Below are 17,938 nucleotides of genomic sequence, written 5' to 3'. Positions count from 1 at the left end.
CAGAGAGATGTATAATTTTTGAGACTTAAACATAAATTCTCAAATCTTAAACCATTTGAGTTTTCTGTATTGGGGTACCTGGTAGATTTATTACATAATTAATGTTGCTCTGCTGAGAAATTCAGTTCCTGAGTTAACGACATAATGCATGTAAATTATAACGCTGGACACATATGACATACATTATCATTGGGAAACAAAAATCTTTTTTTTTTTTTTTAAAGATTTTATTTATTTATTTGACAGAGAGAGACACAGCGAGAGAGGGAACACAAGCAGGGGGAGTGGGAGAGGGAGAAGCAGGCTTCCCGCTGAGCAGGGAGCCTGATGTGGGGCTCGAACCCAGGACCCTGGGATCATGACCTGAGCTGAAGGCAGACGCTTAACGACTGAGCCACCCAGGTGCCCCTGGGAAACAAAAATCTTGTAAGTTCATATGGGTATGAAAACATTGGGGTGGAAAGGTAAAATAAAATAAGAAACATTAATAAAAACCTTACTTTCCACATCTCCAAGCCCACAAATATTCCTGAATAGATATTCCTGCCATTACGTGGAGAGCACTAGGCTGTACCACAAGGGTCCTGACAAAAACAAGGCAGCTTTGGTGGTCTCCTGTGTCATACACAGAAAGTATAGGAATATGATTACAAATTGCCTTTCTAGAATATACATATTAAATAATTTTACTTATTTGGAAATTGTGATGGAGACACAGGAACAAATTTTGACAGCTTTCCAAAGACCAGGTGATGGGGATTAAAGACTATACTTATCATGATGAAAACAAAAGACCAAAAAGTATCTAAAGCCCATTCACTTTATTCCTAGGGGAGGCACTAAGCACTTATTTATTGGTGCTTTACCCATAACTCTAAAAGCTTGGACATCCATCTTCTGGACTCAAAATAAATTATAAGCAGCTAAATAGAAAATCTGAAGGAAGATACAGGTAGAATCAAGCAGGTGATAAAATGAAAACAAATGGCTCTAAGAACACAAACTTTGAAACTTTGCACCCACCATAAATGTTAACCCATATCTAATGAGAAAACCATCAGAAACCTCCATATCATGGGACAGTCAACAAGACACCTGGCCCAGACTCTTCGGAGGTGTCAGCGTGCACGAAAGATTGGAGAATGAAGAGATGAGACATCCATGTACAATGTATAATCCTGGGCTGCATCCTGCATCAGAGAAGACATTTTGTTTCGAACTGGGGAATTCTGAATATGGAGTGTGTATCAATATTAATTTACTTGGGTGTGATGATGGTGCTGTGGTTATGCAGGAGAATGTCTGTTCTTAAGAGAACATGTACGCTTAAGTATTTAGTGTGAAAGTATCATCATGTCTATAACTGACTTTCAAACAGCTCACTGAAATGTACGTTTGTGTGTGTATATGTATGAATCTCTCTCCTGTCCTTTCGTCTTCTATTTATTCTATTCTTCCATCCATCCATCCACCCATCCTTCCATCTATCGGATAAAGCAAGCATGACAAAATGTCAACAAACAGTAAATCCAGCTGAAGAGTAAAAAAGAATAAAAATAGTAGAAAAAGGGCAAACAAGACTAAAATGTTCAAATCCCCATGCAGAACATGCAAATGAAACAATTCTGATGGGGGAGGGGGCCGTTTAAACCGGCAGTTAATGATTCTGTGATTGTATACCATTTCCCCGGAGAATAAATGGAAGGCTTCTGACCTATGTCAGTGATGATAAAGTAAGAAGAGTGACATGTTTGGAGATAAAGGGACTAGAGAAAGCTCATGGTTACCAACTGTCGTAAGGTGTGTGAAAGATCTAAGATGAAAGTGATGCCAAGCCTATCAGCGGTCCTTCATCTACACAAGTAACTCTTCCGTTAGGAGTCAGAGGCTGCGTGGCATAAGGCCACGGCGCACCGACGTGCACAGCGGAGCGCTTTGCTGAACACGCGACCTTCTCTCCTTACTGAGCAGTATTTACAGCTGGTGCTCCGTTAGCTGTCTGGGGTCAGCACACAGTTTTCAGGTTGAGCTCAAGTGTAGAGAAGGATGATCTCCATCACCGTGGGTATGATCACTCAGGTGAGGTGAGAACCGTTTATGTTATAAATAACAGAAAACTGTCACAAATTCAGACACGCAAAAATTATCACTGCAAAAATTACGTAAGTTTCTGAATTGGTGGAGATGAAAACTTGGCAAAAAGCCACACTGGCATGTGGGCAGCTACCGTGCACGCATCTGTCAGGGGCCAAAGTGACAGACACCACGGGAGCTGCACCACTTGCCGCAGCAGAAAGACCGTTTCCGAGAACCGTCTGCCCAGAGGGAAATAAAAAGCTTCACGAGGGCGGGGGCAGCCTCTTTGTCGTTACTTACCACCATACCCAGGACATAGCAAAAATCTAAATCATTGTGTTTATGTGACAGCAAGTAAGAAATGGAGTAGACTTGTGTAGTCTTATTTTTTCCCGTCCAGATTTCAGAACTGAGCAAGCATCCAGTTAGTTCTCTAACAAAACGCTTCCTTGTCAAACACCCACGTTGAGGACAGTGAGAGTACAGGTAGCATCTTAGTCTCAGACGCCCTTTCCACAGACCTGTCTCTGGTCACCTATGGCCACTAGGATCTCTTCCTTCTGTGATTTCCTAAGGCTGTGCCGTCCACACATGGTCTCAAGTCATATTACAGTGATTGGTATACACTCTCCATGAGCTCTTTCTCCCTGTTAGATTGAAAATTCCTTAATGCAATAAATTACCATTTATATGTGTATCTTTACCAGAACTCAGTTGTCAAGGCAAAAAATAAAAAAAATTCCAAATAACAATGTCTAGTTTTGAACTTTGAAGACCTGAAAGGGATGGGAGCAAGGGTGGGATCATTACCAAGGTAAAATTCTTGACAATTTTCCAATTAGGCTACACACCCAAAATTATTATCTGGGGAGTAGTACACTCACTGATCCCTGTTGCTGTTCCCATGAATGATGAAATACTCTGGGTGTAAAAAAAAAACCTCTATATTCTGATCTTTTTAAGTGAGAAGATATTTGCTGATTCTAACAAAACAGATCATAATTGAAAGTTAACTGGGGAGGAAAACTCTCCAAAAGCCAAACTCAAGAAAAATTAATTTCAATACAGGGTGCTTACATGTGACATCATGACATTTCCTAAAAGGAGAAAAAAAAAGCTTCTTAAAATACTTACCAGAAGTGGTATTATTTGTAAGGTGTTTTTGATGGATGGATTCTTGCAAATGGCTTCTTGTACATCTGAAAGAATTATGCCATGACACAAAAACAATTTAGTTATGTATTTGACTGAGAAGAATGACTAAAGAATCAGATACTAAATTCTGGTATGTCAAAATATTCAAAATCAAGTTAAGAGTCTTTTTTCTATTGTCCCAGAGACAGTGTTTATACTTATATTAGGTAGGAAACAGAAGTAGTTTGGTTAAAAACAATGACATAAAACTTAAGTTGATAAAGGAATTCCTAATACTTTGACTATTCTATAATGATCTTTATTCAAATACTGGGTTTTCATTTCTTTCCATTTGTCTTTCTTCTTCTTCTTTTTTAAACCGAAAGGAAATTCCATTCTTGTGAGTATGCCAGGAAAGAGGAGACGCTTATTAGCTAGTAAGGCACAAAAGCTGAGGGACTTGTCACCTCTTGCCTTTTCAGTGTTTGGGCTTCTGTCCATACAATAGCAGCAAGGGTCCGGGCAAAAGGAAAGAACAAACAAACAAACAAACCCAACAACCTTCAAGCAGAATCCTTTATGTGAAGCATGAAAGTATCTAATAGGGAAATATATATATATATTATATATATATTAGAGAGAGGGAGAGAGAGTGTATGTGTGAGTGGGGCGAGGGGGAGAGGGAGAGAGAGGATCCTCAGGCAGAGTCCATGCTGAGCGAGGAGCCTGATGGCAGGCTCAGTCTCAGGACCCTGAGATCACAATCTGAGCTGAAATCAAGACTTAACTGACTGAGCCACCCAGGTACCCCTGCTCAAATACATTTTTTTAACTGTTATATATTTGATTTAAGTAGCTAATAATCTGGATACATTTTGTATTTTTATTTCCAATTTTTAAATAAAATTTTAAATTACAATTGTCTAAGTACAAAATATAAAATTTCTTATGAAAGCTGTTCTTCCATACTCACAGTATAAGCTCTCATTGAGACGACTGAGGGACTGTAGGATCTTCTGCTCCCCAGCTGAGAGTGCAGAGATGTCGAATGGCTGGGTCTTATTTAAAGCCAGATTTGGTTTCTGTAGCTGCTTGCTATTCATGACAGTGAGAATTTCATCCTCAGGCACTGAAGCTTTCACTAGGCTTTCAGCCATCAAAAACTGTGAAGTACTATCTGAAACTACAGAAACTTTACATCAATTATTCTTTGATCCCTTTTTGTCTTTGGGATCTTCCCACATACCTACTTAACTGACATGCGTCTGTATGTATTCATTTCACAAATAGAAACCCAGTAAATCTTCTGTTACTTTGCATTTTATTTATCAGGATTATCTGTATCTAGCATTTTCCCATCCCTGATTAAAAAATAGAAATTCAAAATGATGGCAGGGAGGCAATGAAAACCCCTAGCATGTTACCTGAGCTAAAGGAAAAACACATCACCTTTAGACTGTTTGTGTTGTGTTTTTGTTATCCATTGGTAATTCAAAGAGAAGATGAAGTAGATTGTCTTTATAATGACAATTAAGATAAGTTATGAATAAAAGAGTAAAATAAAAGGAAAGGAAAGTTAGAAAATGAGTGACAGGCTAAACAGAACTGACTGCCTAGGAACAGACCCATGAAGACACAAGAATTTAACATCTGATCAAAGAAGCATCAAAGTCTTGAGGGAAGGGAAAGATGACTCAATAAATTAGTTTACTGCTTATAAAAGAATCAACTTGCAGTTTTCCTGTACATCATCCACTTAAACAAATTCAAAGGAAATTATTTAATTTAAGGAATGAAACCATTAGAGCAATCTAGAGGAGACAGAAAGAAACACTCCTGTATTTCTGTATTGGGAAGGTTCTTTGCTTTTAAAAGTAATGGAGAAATCACTAAGTAAAGACTAAAAGACATGTTTATTTAAAGGGCAGTCTTCCCTAATAGACTAAATTTTTGAAAGGCAAGACTTTTGTGTGTTTTATGCATTACTGTATATCCAAAATCTAGTTGTAGGCAGGAAATTAGCTCTCAATCACTTGTTGAATGAAAAAATTAATTCTAAGTATAAACATATAAGTGGAATAAAATGCAAATAATAAAGTAATAAAAACATTTGCAACTAATATGAAGAATAGAACCTTGATATTTAAAGAATTTGCAGAAATCAGTAAGGAAATACCAAAACTCCAATATCTACTGGGGAAAACAATACAAAGGACCAATTCATCAGAAGTAAAGACACATACAAAAATAATTAAGCATATTATTAATAAAAGATAAACAATTCAAAACTAATAAAACACAATTTCTTTGCCTATCATGTAAGCAAATCATAGAAATAATTCTACCTCAAGTTGGCATACATCTCAGAGAAGTTTTAAACGTTATTTCTCAGGAAAATACTTTGGAATCTGCATAAGGAGCTATAACAATGCTTATTTCTTCTGATCCAGTATTCATTTAATACACAGAGTTTCGTTCAACAAATATTTATTAGGTGCCAATGGCATGTCAAATAGTGTAATTGTGATTCCTGGAATCTTTGTCTTATGGAAATGATTGAAAAGTCAGGAAAAAGCTTCATGTAGAAAGATGTTCAATACATTATTACTTAGAATAAACAAACCTGGCAACAGTCTAAATGTGCAGGACAAGGGGCTCGAATCCCACTTGGGGGCCTACCTGTCACGTAGTATGTATGTACTTGGGAAAACACACGTAACAAAAAATGAAATCACTGGGAACAAAGCTCAGAGAAAAATTTTAAACCGAAACATACCTTCTTCAACATCAGAAGTACCCCTCGTAGTGTGTTTTGGCTCACTTGAACTTAGCTGGACACTTTGCCCAAAATTCTACAAAAATATAATATTGTCTCAGAATAGATTTCCATATTTAAATATTCACGATATCCATTTATTTAAAAAAAACATGTGCATTCTACATAGTTTCAGTTATCACTGCTCATGTAACCTGTATATTTTCTTTTTCTTGCAGCAGAAATCAAGACTTACGGGGATAAGGCCTTTCTAGGGTACCTGAAATTTTAAAAAATGTTTTATGTCAATTTTGGAAAATTTTCAGGTTGCAGTGTTCCCTTGGGTCTTTGGAAGAGGGAAGTAAGGTGCTACTTGGAGGAACAGCAACAACCTACCTTCAGGTTTATGACCCAGCTGGCTTCTCACCGCAGGGGCCGAGCCTCCCACGCGGACTCGTGCCGAGGCCGAGACTTGCGCAGAGCCGTGAGCGGGCACGCTCGCTGCCCGGGCCGCGGGCACACTCCGCGCTCTGCGGGCGGGCTGCGCTGCCGCGTGCCCGTGCTCGGCGGGTGGCCCCACTGCCCCTGACCGCCCTGTCCCGGGCCTGCGCTCGGCCGGCCCCAAGAGTCGCTGGCGCAGGCGTGAGCGAGAGCCCTGCCGCCCTTGCCCCCATGGCCTCGCCCGGCCTCCCCTGGAGATGGAGGGTCCCGGCGGGGAGACGCAGTCCTGGCACGAAGTGGGACCCTGCTCCTCCCACCTTTCCTGGCTCTCTCTCAGATTCTCTCCACGTGGAAGAACGATAAAACACATTTCCCAAAACAAGGTGACAGGGGCCATCGCTATAGTGACTGCCCCGCTGCGGAGGCTCTTTAGTTAAAATATAAAACAAAACAAAAACCCCAAAATCAAAACAAAACAAGAGGGCTGAAAAACTTAAACTTAAAATCTTGAATTTTGATTCGGGAACACTGACCTACTCTAAAGGTAACGAGACCGTGGAAGATGTTTAAGCAGGTGTGTGAATGGAAGGCGGACATGGGGCTTCTGGAAAGAAAAACACACGTGGGCTCGAAACCAGGGAGACAGTGTGCAAAGGGGCACACCCGGACAGAGGAAGACCCCGAAAGACAAAGATGAATTTAGAGAGCGCACTCCTCAGGAGCACTTCAAGTTTAGTTCATTTTTGTTGTTGTTATAACAACTATATATTGCTTTAGCATTTAAAATCATTTATACAAATAAACCCTTGTTCACTTGACAGATTCTGAGATGCTTGATGTGAACAACATGGGGCTTGAGAGGAAGGCCTTCCTAGGCAGTACTGTACCTTCGGGAAGGTGGGTCTGTGAGTGAGTGCTGGGCTATTAAGCATTAAGAATAGCATGGTCACGGGGCAGCTTTATTTACATCGTACAGAACTAAATGACGTTGGTCTTGCTGTTAAGAATATATCATGGTTGATTTTCCTCCACAGTAAAAATCTTATCTATATAAAACAATAGTTCCTACAATATACAAATAATAGAATCCTCAACTCATAAGTCGGATATAAATTCTTCATAAGGCACTCTATTTCACTGCTATCAAAAATCGGAAGTGTTACTTAGAGTAGAAATTCCAAGTGAAATGCTATTTACTCATCCCTCTAGATGTTTTAATAGTTATTTATTTTTTTGGATTTTATTTACTTGACAGAGAGACAGAGAGAGACAGAGGGCAAAGAGGGGGAGCAGGAGAGGGAGATGCAGGCCTCAATCCCAGGACCCTGGGATCACGACCCGAGCCGAAGGCAGATGCTCAACCCAGGCGCTCCTGATTTAATATTTTAAATTCAATCCTTGGATGAGGTTAGATGTCCAGAAAATGTCATATTTAGGTCACGTTTACTTAGCTCTTATGGGATTACCTCCACTAATTTTAAAATGACTTTTATTAAGCTTCTGACTTTTACTGAAGATCTCTATCTCAAACAGCCATATGAAACTCCTGATTTGTCTGCTGTTGACTATGAAGAGGTGTCCATCCATTCTGAGCTCCAGGTGCCCACAGAGGGGCCTCAGGGGGGCAGTCTCTTCCTCTACTGCACCTCAAACACCATCATTATCAGTGACCCCTGAGAACCATACACCCCATCCTATTTTCCTTTTGCCGTATCTTCCAGGAAGCTCAGATCCACAGAGGATATTTAAGCACAAGAACTTGACTAGTCTTTATGATTAACACACTTACTTCCTCTATCCAGGGCTCTCAGTTACTTTTCTGTTTTTCTTTTTTTATGTATACTTAGAAACTTTGTTGCAAATAACATGTATAAATAATAAAGAAAAGAATAATGGTGATTTGTTAAGGTTGGTTGAAAATCTTCATTAGTAATTGATCATATAGGCAAAGAGAATATAGCAAACACGTCTAGTACAGTAAGTTCCTAGGGTAGAGATTCCTGTGCTGCTGCTTAATGACCTTGGCATATTTATATTTATGTTGTGGTCCGCACTTCACAGCAAAAGCACAGTCCTTTGAGAACATTCTGTTTTCCAAGCAATTTTTCACTACTGAATAGACATTGTTACTAACACCGTACTTACGTTCATTTGCTCATTGCACTTCTTTCCTGCAGATCGAGAGTTTTGTCTTTTCTGTTCTAAAAGGCTTCTCTGCTTATTTTCAACAATTCGCTTTCTTCTTACAACAGTAGAGCCTTAAACAATGCCAACAAAATGTCAAAAGTAACATGCGTACGTTATATGCACAAACTTACGAGTTATCTTCAAACATTGCAGAAAACCCTACGTTTCTTCCGTTCAGTCAGAAAACTCTTACTGAGCTTCTGTTATATGTACCATGCATGGCATGGTTAAAGTAATGAATTAAACAAAATTTCTGCTTCTGAGGAGTTTATAGTTTCGACCAGTGGCCTCCCAAGTATGCTGCCAGAACGGCAGGAGGATAGTCAAACACATCATGCTGTGTGGGAAGAACAGACTACAATTCCACTTTCTGCTTATTATCTACACAGGAGAAACTAAACATCACCATGTTACTATGTGGTTGACCCTGGCACCTTGTCCATTTGCAAGGTCAACGGTCGTAGACTGCCCACGGTAAACACCGTTCTCTGGGAGAACAGTACGGGTGCTCCGGGAGAGATGGGCACTGCTATCAGTCGCCAGGCTCTCTTGCCTCCTGTCATCTAACTAAATGTTACCTGTGTCTGCTCAGTGGATGTATGGCTAGCTCACAGCATCTGAATGAGTCCTCACAAAATGGAAGAGTCTAAAAAAGACTTTTGTAGTGCCTCCCTCGTATGGGCAATGTTTTATTATTTTAGGTGAGTAGTGGGCATGTGGATATTTCTTATCATTTTTTCTATGCTTTTTATATGACTAATCAAAAACATATTCTTAGACAGAAGCAAACCAAGAAACAGACTCTGAACTACAGAGAACACACTGAAGGTGACCAGAGGGGATGTGGATGGGGGGATGGGCTAGATGGGTGATGGGGTTGAAGGAGGCGCTGGTGTGATGAGCACCGGGTGTTGTATGCAAGTGTTGAATCAATGTATTGTACACCTGAAACTAATATCACACTGTCTGTTAACTAACTGGAATTTGAATAAAAACTTAAAAAAAAAAAAGTGCGAACAGCCACAGACAATATGTAAATGATTGAGTGTGGCTTTGTGCCAATAAAACTTAATTTATAAAAATAGGTGGAGGGGCAGCTGGGTGGCTCAGTTGTTAAGTGTCTGTCTTTAGCTCAGGTCATGATCCCCAGAGTCCTGGGATCGAGCCCCACGTCAGGCTCCCTGCGCAAGAAGCCTGCTTCTCCCTCTCCCACTCCCCCTGCTTGTGTACCCTCTCTCGCTGTGTCTCTCTCTGTCAAATAAATAAATAAAATCTTAAAAAAAAATAAAAATAGGTGGAGAGTTGATTTGGCTTATAGACTAGTTTGCAGACCCCTAGACTAGATGATGTAGAAGTTTCTTCTACTGCTAATATTCTATGATTTAACTTGTTTTAATAACAATGCTATATCCCTATGAAGTTAAATTGATTATTCAATCATCTGTCAAACATGGGAGTTTGTGAAGTAAGTATTTTCCTGCTGTTTGTTATTAACAATAGCCAGGATATAGAAACAATCTAAGTGTCCATCAATGGATGAATGAATAAAGAAGACATGGTTTATATAAACATATTATTATTTAGCCATGAGAAAGAAGGAAGTCCTGCCATTTGTGACAACATGGATGGGACCTTGAAGGTATTATGTTAAGTGAATTAAGTCACATAAAGACAAATATTGTATGGTATCACTTATATGTGGAATCTAAAAAAGCTGAACTAGGGGCACCTGACTGGCTCAGTTGGTGGAGCATGCAACTCTTAATCTCAGGGTCGTTAGTTCAAGCCCCATGTTGAGAATGGTGCCTACTTAAAAAAAAATTTAAAAAGCTGAACTAGTAGAAACTGTTGAATCGTGGTTATAGAGGCTAGGGAGTGTGGGAATTGAGATGTCAGTCAAAGTACAAACTTGCAGTTAGAAGATGAATAAGTTCTGGAGTTTTGATGCACAGCATCATGATTATAGTCAACAACACTGTATCATATACTTCAAAATTGCTAAGAGATTAGATATTAAATGTTCTCACCACAACAGAGAAATGACAATTATGTGATTGATGGCGGTGTTAGCTAGCTATGGTAGTAATCATACTGCGATATATAAATCTATCAATACATGGTACACCTTAAACTTACACAATGTAATGTCAATTATCCCACAATAAAAACAAGTATTTTTCTGCAAAAAAATTGCAAAACCATAGATCAAAGATAAAACTAATAACACAAGCACAGGTGAATAAGAAAAAGAGCTGATATATCTCTTATTCTCCTCATAAACTCTTTGCCACATAATGACAATGACAGTATAATTATATTTATAACAAAGTTAGAATCACAAATTGGAAAAATTATCAAACAAATAATAAAAATAAACCTCAACCTAAATGCATATTGTACTTTGAGATATTAACTAATAATGGTATATGAAATGAAGTCATAATTGATAAGACATTTGAAACTAAACATTCAGAGCATTATTAGTAATACATGAGAGAAGTATTTTATAGAATACATAAAATTATTTTAAAAATTTAAAAATGTATTATTTATAAAATACAAAATTTTGACATTCTTTTAAAAGTTTATACTTCATTTTAATCTCCTTCTTTATATATTTCTGTTTCTGATTAAGGTTATGTATTTATTAGTACAGTAATACATTTGTATGGCATGTTTATATGTATATGCTCAAAATTTTTACTAATGTTCTATATCCAACTATTCATATATAGTTAAATGCATACACTGTAAGTATACATATAAAACTATCCATCTATACCTAAATAACAACAGAGACCCCAAAGCTTTCAACCTTCTGGAAAGCTGGCCAGTAACTGAACACCTGAGCTTTGAGAGTAAGAAACGATACTATAATTCTAGCTGATATTAGTTCACCATTTATAAGTGCCCAGACATTGTTCTAAGGGCTGTCGGCACTGTTAACATCACTATTTTTACAGATAAAGAAATTAGGCACAGCAAAGGAAAAGTAACTTGCCTGAGGTAACAGAGTCAGTAAAGGGCAAAGCTGGAATTTGCGTCCAAGCAGTTAATCTCTAAAATCTGAAATTCTAGCTCTTACCCTCCATGCTAGTAACTTTCATTCTGATTTGACCGTCTCACAGAAAGAAATATATTTTGCACTGTGATCCAGGATGCATATACAGTCCTGGGAAACACATTTACCTTTACAATATATGATGCCCTCTGGTAGTTTCTATCTTAGAATATTCTGATTCTAAAATTATATTTTATTTAAAAAATTCTCATCACCACTCATGAAGTCGATTTCATAATCCACTAATGAGACACAATCTGTAGTTTAGAAAGCTCTGTATTATTTTTATTCCCACCCATATGGGTAAGCTAAATGCTAAATATGCTAGGCTACATATGCTAAATGTTATAGTTTCTAGCGGGATCATCTGGGCATCAAAAGAGTTTCTATGCTGTTTTCTATGCTTAGAAGATCTTGGAAAGTCCCTATCTTTCCATTTTGAAGAGCTTTAAAAATACCTTAAGTGAAAATTTTCTGGCCACATGACTGCTGTGTCAGGAATTTTTCCCTTCCTTCAGCCTGTTTGTAAATCTTTTGCAGTCACGATCTGCCAACACTTTCGTACTTTCTTGATTTGTAGCATAATTATTTGTTTTTGAGCTTTATTGTTTTTTGTGTAGATGTTCAGTCTTGTGGACTGTAAATTACTGATCCCAGGAACAGATATAGTATATGCTTAAAACTGTGTGTTGTTCCATTCACATACATACAGTTAAATACTATCTAATAATTAATATAATAGCTCAGAACCTTGGTATATTTGCAATATATATATAATATATATATATAGTTTGCACCGGCATCTTTGGCCAAATTTCTCATATGAAAATTCTACACATGATAGCTTTTCTATCAAAACTCAAAATAAAGCTACTAATTATTAATTATTACATATTTAAAATGTATAGTATTCTTTTTTTTTTTTTAAATATTTTATTTTTTTTGACAGAGAGAGACACAATGAGAGAGGGAACACAAGCAGGGGGAGTGGGAGGGGGAGAAGCAGGCTTCCCGCCGAGCAGAGAGCCTGATTTGGGGCTCGATCCCAGGACCCTGGGATCATGACCCGAGCCGAAGGCAGACGCTTAATGACTGAGCCACCCAGGCGCCCCAAAATGTATAGTATTCTTAATTATAAACATCAGAACAAATTCTGGAGATGTTCAGAGAATGATAGCTTTGGAAGAGCCCTTGGAAGTTAACAGGTCAACCTTTCACTCAGAGATCTACCTTCCTCACCCATAGACATTCAACCTCTGCTCGAATGGCTTAGCCATGGGGAGCCACTACCTCTTGCACTGTTGGTGGTTTTAGCTCAGACCCTTCCTTACACTAAGCGGAAAGCATCCTTGCAATTTTTACCCCTCATTTCGTTCTGTTTTCTCTTTCTTTCATATAGTAAACCTTCAAAGATTTGTACACAGCTATCATGTCTCTTAGGCTTGTGCTCCTTTATTGGTCTTCAGACCCAACCCCTGGTTCCAGAGCTCTGTGTCACCCCAGTTTGTTTAAATAGCCGTTGAAATATATAGACAATATAGGAAATGATGTAGACTACAGCAGTAGTTCCAAAGATCTGTTTATTATTGCCTAAAATTGTATTAAATTTTTAACAGCTACAACAAACTCTTTTTTGGGGGGTTTAGTTTTGTGTGGATTTTTTCTCTTTTTTTTAAGGAACAGTGTCAAGACAGATACCTTTTTTCTTGGAACTGAAAAAAAAAAAACCAAACCTCTAGCAAACCAAACACATACAAGCAAGCTGCAAAGGAAAAGACCACATTTAAATGAACATTTATTCATCACAAAGAATGAAACTACAAATCACAAACTGGCAGAAAATAAATGCAACACATATAAGGACACAGGACCCTAGAATATATAAACAACTCCCGTCAATTAGGGAAAAAGAACCCAAGAGCAGATATTTCTCAGAAGAGGGAACACAAACAGTTCATAAACACATGAGAGTGCTCAATTCATCAGTAATCAGGGTGATGCAAGTTGTTGTCAGTAGATATTATTTCTCATCCACAAGAAGCATTACGCCTTAAAGCAAGAAACTGGAGGCAGCCCAAATGTCCAATGACAGAAGAATGAAAAATCTTTGTACATTCATTTAATGAAATGTAATACAGTAATGAACATGAATGAAGTACAGCTAAATTAATGACAAAGAATCTAAAACATAAAATTGATTGAAAAAAGCAAATCATAGAAGAACACAGATGAAATGGCTTCATTTATATAAATTACAGACCTCGGCAAAATTAACTATACTGAGATAAATTTACATGTGGTAAAATTATACCAAAAGCATGGAAGGATGAACACCTACGTGGTGGTCGCTTCTGTGAGGGAGGGAGGGACCTGGCTGGGGAGGGCATGTGAGACCTCAGCAATACCAATGAGTTTCTATTTCTGAACTGGGCAGTGGGTACAGAGTTCTTCTGTTATTATTAGCCCTTAATTTGTTCCTATATTTTACACACATTTATTTTCTAAGACATGTTTCACAATTAAAAAACTTTAAAAAGTAAGTTGAATGCAAATACATGACTCTGCAGTTAGTTATCTTTGCTAAACTGAACTTTATTACTTTTGGTTTATCATTTCAGTTGGTAAAGATGACTTGAATCTTAATTCCATCCTCTATTTTATTAATGACTTTCTTTGCTACTCTACACCTTCTACAAATGGTATAGATCAATGTACTTTTAAAAAATGGTATCACTGAAAAATCTGTGGCTACTCAGTTCTAAAGATTTAGGTAAATTAATACATAGTTTCTGACACTTCTGGGGAAGATGGTGGAGTAGGAGGATCCTAGGCTCACCTTGCCTGTCCCATGGATACAACTAGATAACACCCTCATCAGTGTAAATAACCCAAAAAACGACTAGGAGCCTGGCAGAGAAGATTCTCCACAGCTAAATGTAGAGAGCAGGCCACATTGAAGAGGGCAGGAAGGGTGGAGATGTGGTCGGGAACTAGATGGACCCGGGAGACTGTCCCTGGGAGGGAGGGACTCATGGGCTCAGAGCGGGAGAGAAACAGACCCTCCCACCAGGGAGCCCACATGGGGAAGATGACTCACCAGAACATTTGGCTTTGAAGACCAGAGGAGCCAAATTTTGTGAGTTCTTACAATTAGTGGGCCTTACCACCTGGAACTTTAAAAATCAGTGGGCTCGGACAGCCGGGAAGGTGAGAGGAAACTTGAGTCCCCACCCTTAAAAAGACAGGCCTACGAATAGCCCCACAGAGATACAGCACAGGTAGCAATTTGAAAAACACTTAGGGCACACAGGAGAGAGATTTGTTTACTAATTTCAGAGCATATGCTAAGGGGCTGGAATCATTGGGAGACTCCTCCTGGAACAAAGTAGATGGCAGGTGCCATTTCCCTCCCCTGCCCCACAGCATAAACACAAGGCCACCTGCAGGAGCCAGCACAGGGGCCAACACCCACTACCTAACTTGCTAACATAGCACCCTGCCCCACTGTGGACCCACCCTCTCCAGCCAGGCCTTGGCTCCAGGTCTCCTCCCACAGCACAATCTGCAAACCCTCCTAACACCCCAGGTCCTGCCCTGTGCGCTTCTGCAGATCTGGCCCCTCCAACCTGGTCTGCCTCAGTCCTGGAAGCTGCAGGCCTCCTTCCGCAGAGGACTGGTGCAAACCTTGCTGACACTGCCTACCCCACCCTGCTGTTACCCTGCAGCCCTGCCCCCTCCAATAGGCTCTTGGCTGGAGCCCTTCTGAAGATGTGCCACAGGCTGTCAGTGTGCAGGCAGTGCTGACAGGGGCCAGCACCCCTCTAAAGTGACTCCTGCCCTAGGGAGAGGGAAAGATAACCACACATACCAGTCCCACCATGTCCCCAGTCCCATTGCGTCCCACACCCCCCCACATCAATTGTGTACATCATCCAAACAGAAAATCAACAAGGAAACAGTGGCAATATAAACAATCTAAAAAAGAGCCAATCAGAGATGAAGAACTCAAAAAATGAAATTAAAAATACACTGAATGGAAGAAATAACAGAGGAAGCAGAAGAACAAATCAGTGATCTGGAGGACAGAGTAAAGTAGAGCAATCAAGCTGAATAGGAGAGAGAGAGAAAAAATGAAAACAGACTTAGGAGACTCAGTGACACCATCAAGTGTAAGGGGAAGAGAGAGAAAAGGGGGCAGAAAATTTACTTGAAGAATTAATAACTGAAAACCTCCTGAATCTAGGGAAGGAAACAGAAATCCAGATCTAGGAGGCACAGAGATACCCCCCAAAAATCAACCCAAGGAGGCCCACACCAAGACACATATGGCAAAAAGTAGCGATAGAGAATTTTAAAAGCAGCAAGAGAGAAGAAGACAGTTACATACAAGGGAAATCCCATAAAGCCATCAGCTGATTTTTCAGCAGAAACTTGGCAGGACAGATGGGAGTGGCATGATATTCACAGTGCTGAAAGAAAAACAGCCAGGGACGCCTGGGTGGCTCAGTCGGTTAAGCGTCTGCCTTCGGCTCAGGGTCCTGGGATCGAGTCCCGCATCCGGCTCCCTGCTCCGCGGGGAGCCTGCTTCTCCCTCTGCCTCTACCTCTCTCTGTCTCTCATGAATAAATAAATAAAATCTTTAAAAAAAAAAAAAAGAAAAAGAAAAACAGCCAAGAATACTCTATCCAGCAAGGCTATCATTCAGAATAAAAGAAGAGATAAAGAGTTTCCCAAACAAACAAAAGTTAAAGTAATTCTTCACCACTAAATTAGCCCTACAAGAAATATTAAAGGGGACTCCAGAATATTATAGGCATTTTCTTTCCACTGTAGGAGTAAGAAAAACAGGAACCACAAAAGCAGTAAAAATAAGTATATCTATAAAAATCAGTCACAGGATCCACAAACTAAAAGGATGTAAAGTATGATACCATATACCTAAAATGTAGAGGGCAGAGGAAAAAAAAATGGGTTCAAATTTAAGGACCATCAACTTAAGATAGACTGCTATATGCAGAATTTGTCAGATACAAACCTAATGGTTACCATTAAATCATAAACCAGTAGTAGATATGCAAAAAAACTTTAGAGAAAGAAATTCAAGTATATCGCTAAAAAAAGCCAACAAACCATGAGGGAAGAGAGCAAGAGAAGAAAGGAACAGAGAATAACTACAAAAACAACCATAAAACAAGTAACAAAATACCAACAGCTACATACCTGTCAATAATTACTATGAATGTAAATGGACTAAATACTCCAATCAAAACACACAGGGTGACAGGGTGGATAAAAAAACAAGACGCATCTATATGCTGCCTACAAGAGACTCATTCAGACCTAAAGAAAGACATCTGCAGATTGAAAGTGAAGGGACAGAAAAACATTTATTGTATTAATGGAAGTGAAAAGAAAGCCAAGGTATGTATGTATGTATGTATGTGTGTGTATGACAACCTAGACTTTATTATTTATTTAACAAAATAAACTTTAAAACAAAGATTGTAACAAGAGACAAAGAAGGACAGTATGTAATCATGAAGGAATTCAATCCAACAAGAAGATACAACAATTATGAATATTTATGCATCCAACATGGGAGCATCCGAATACATAAAACAGTTAATAATAAACTAAAAGGAACTACTTGATAGTAATACAATAATAGTAGGGGACTTTAACCCCCTCCCCCCTTACATCAATGGATACATCATCCAAACAGAAAATCAACAAGGAAACAAAGGCTTTGAATGACACACTGGACCAGAATGTATCTAACAGATACATTCAGAACATTCCACCCTAAAACAGCAGGATACACATTCTTTTCAAGTGCACGTGGAACATTCTCCAGAATACATAACATATTAGGCCACAAAACAAGTCTCAACATACTAAAAAAGACAGAAGTCATACTATACAACTTTTCTGACCACAACCCTATGAAACTAGAAATCAATCAAGAAAAAATCTGGAATGAACACAAATACATGGAGAGTAAATAACATGCTACTAAGAAATGAATGGGTGAACCAAGAAATCAAAGAGGATATCAAAAATTACATGGGGACAAATAAAAACACAATGGTCCAAAATCTTTGGGATGCCACAAAAATGGTTCTAAGAGGGAAGTTTATAGCAATACAGGCCTACCTCAAGAAGCAAGAAAAATCTCAAATAAACAACCTAACTTTACACCTAAAGGAGCTAGAAAAAGAACAACAAACAAAACCCCAAAACAGCAGAAGGAAGGAAATAATAAAGATTAGAGCAGAAATAAATGA

General features: G+C 38.8%; 1 protein-coding gene across 6 annotated transcripts in view; it reads right to left on the bottom strand.

Moving 5' to 3' along the window:
• LOC116646840 (centrosomal protein of 126 kDa-like) overlaps window positions 1-17,938 on the bottom strand; it is a 54,002-nt gene that overhangs the window by 9,465 nt on the left and 26,599 nt on the right. For 3 of the 6 annotated variants that reach the window (XR_004302224.1, XR_004302225.1, XM_032427761.1), the window contains exons 3-6: window positions 8,552-8,664; window positions 5,987-6,062; window positions 4,184-4,393; window positions 3,211-3,275 (exon numbers count right to left, since the gene is read on the bottom strand). Coding sequence is in view for 4 of the 6 variants with exons in the window: in XM_032427761.1 (XP_032283652.1) it covers window positions 3,211-3,275; window positions 4,184-4,393; window positions 5,987-6,062; window positions 8,552-8,664 (464 nt within the window). In the remaining 2 variants the exon portion in view is untranslated. Of the gene's footprint in view, window positions 1-410; window positions 3,276-4,183; window positions 4,394-5,986; window positions 6,063-8,551; window positions 8,665-17,938 lie in introns of those variants that run through there. The other 3 variants (XM_032427763.1, XM_032427760.1, XM_032427762.1) reach the window with 1 other exon arrangement.

Source organism: Phoca vitulina, unplaced genomic scaffold (genome assembly GCF_004348235.1).
Source record: "Phoca vitulina isolate PV1807 unplaced genomic scaffold, GSC_HSeal_1.0 scaffold38, whole genome shotgun sequence".
NCBI classification, from domain to species: domain Eukaryota; kingdom Metazoa; phylum Chordata; class Mammalia; order Carnivora; family Phocidae; genus Phoca; species Phoca vitulina.
This window is presented reverse-complemented; position numbering and strand designations above follow the sequence as displayed.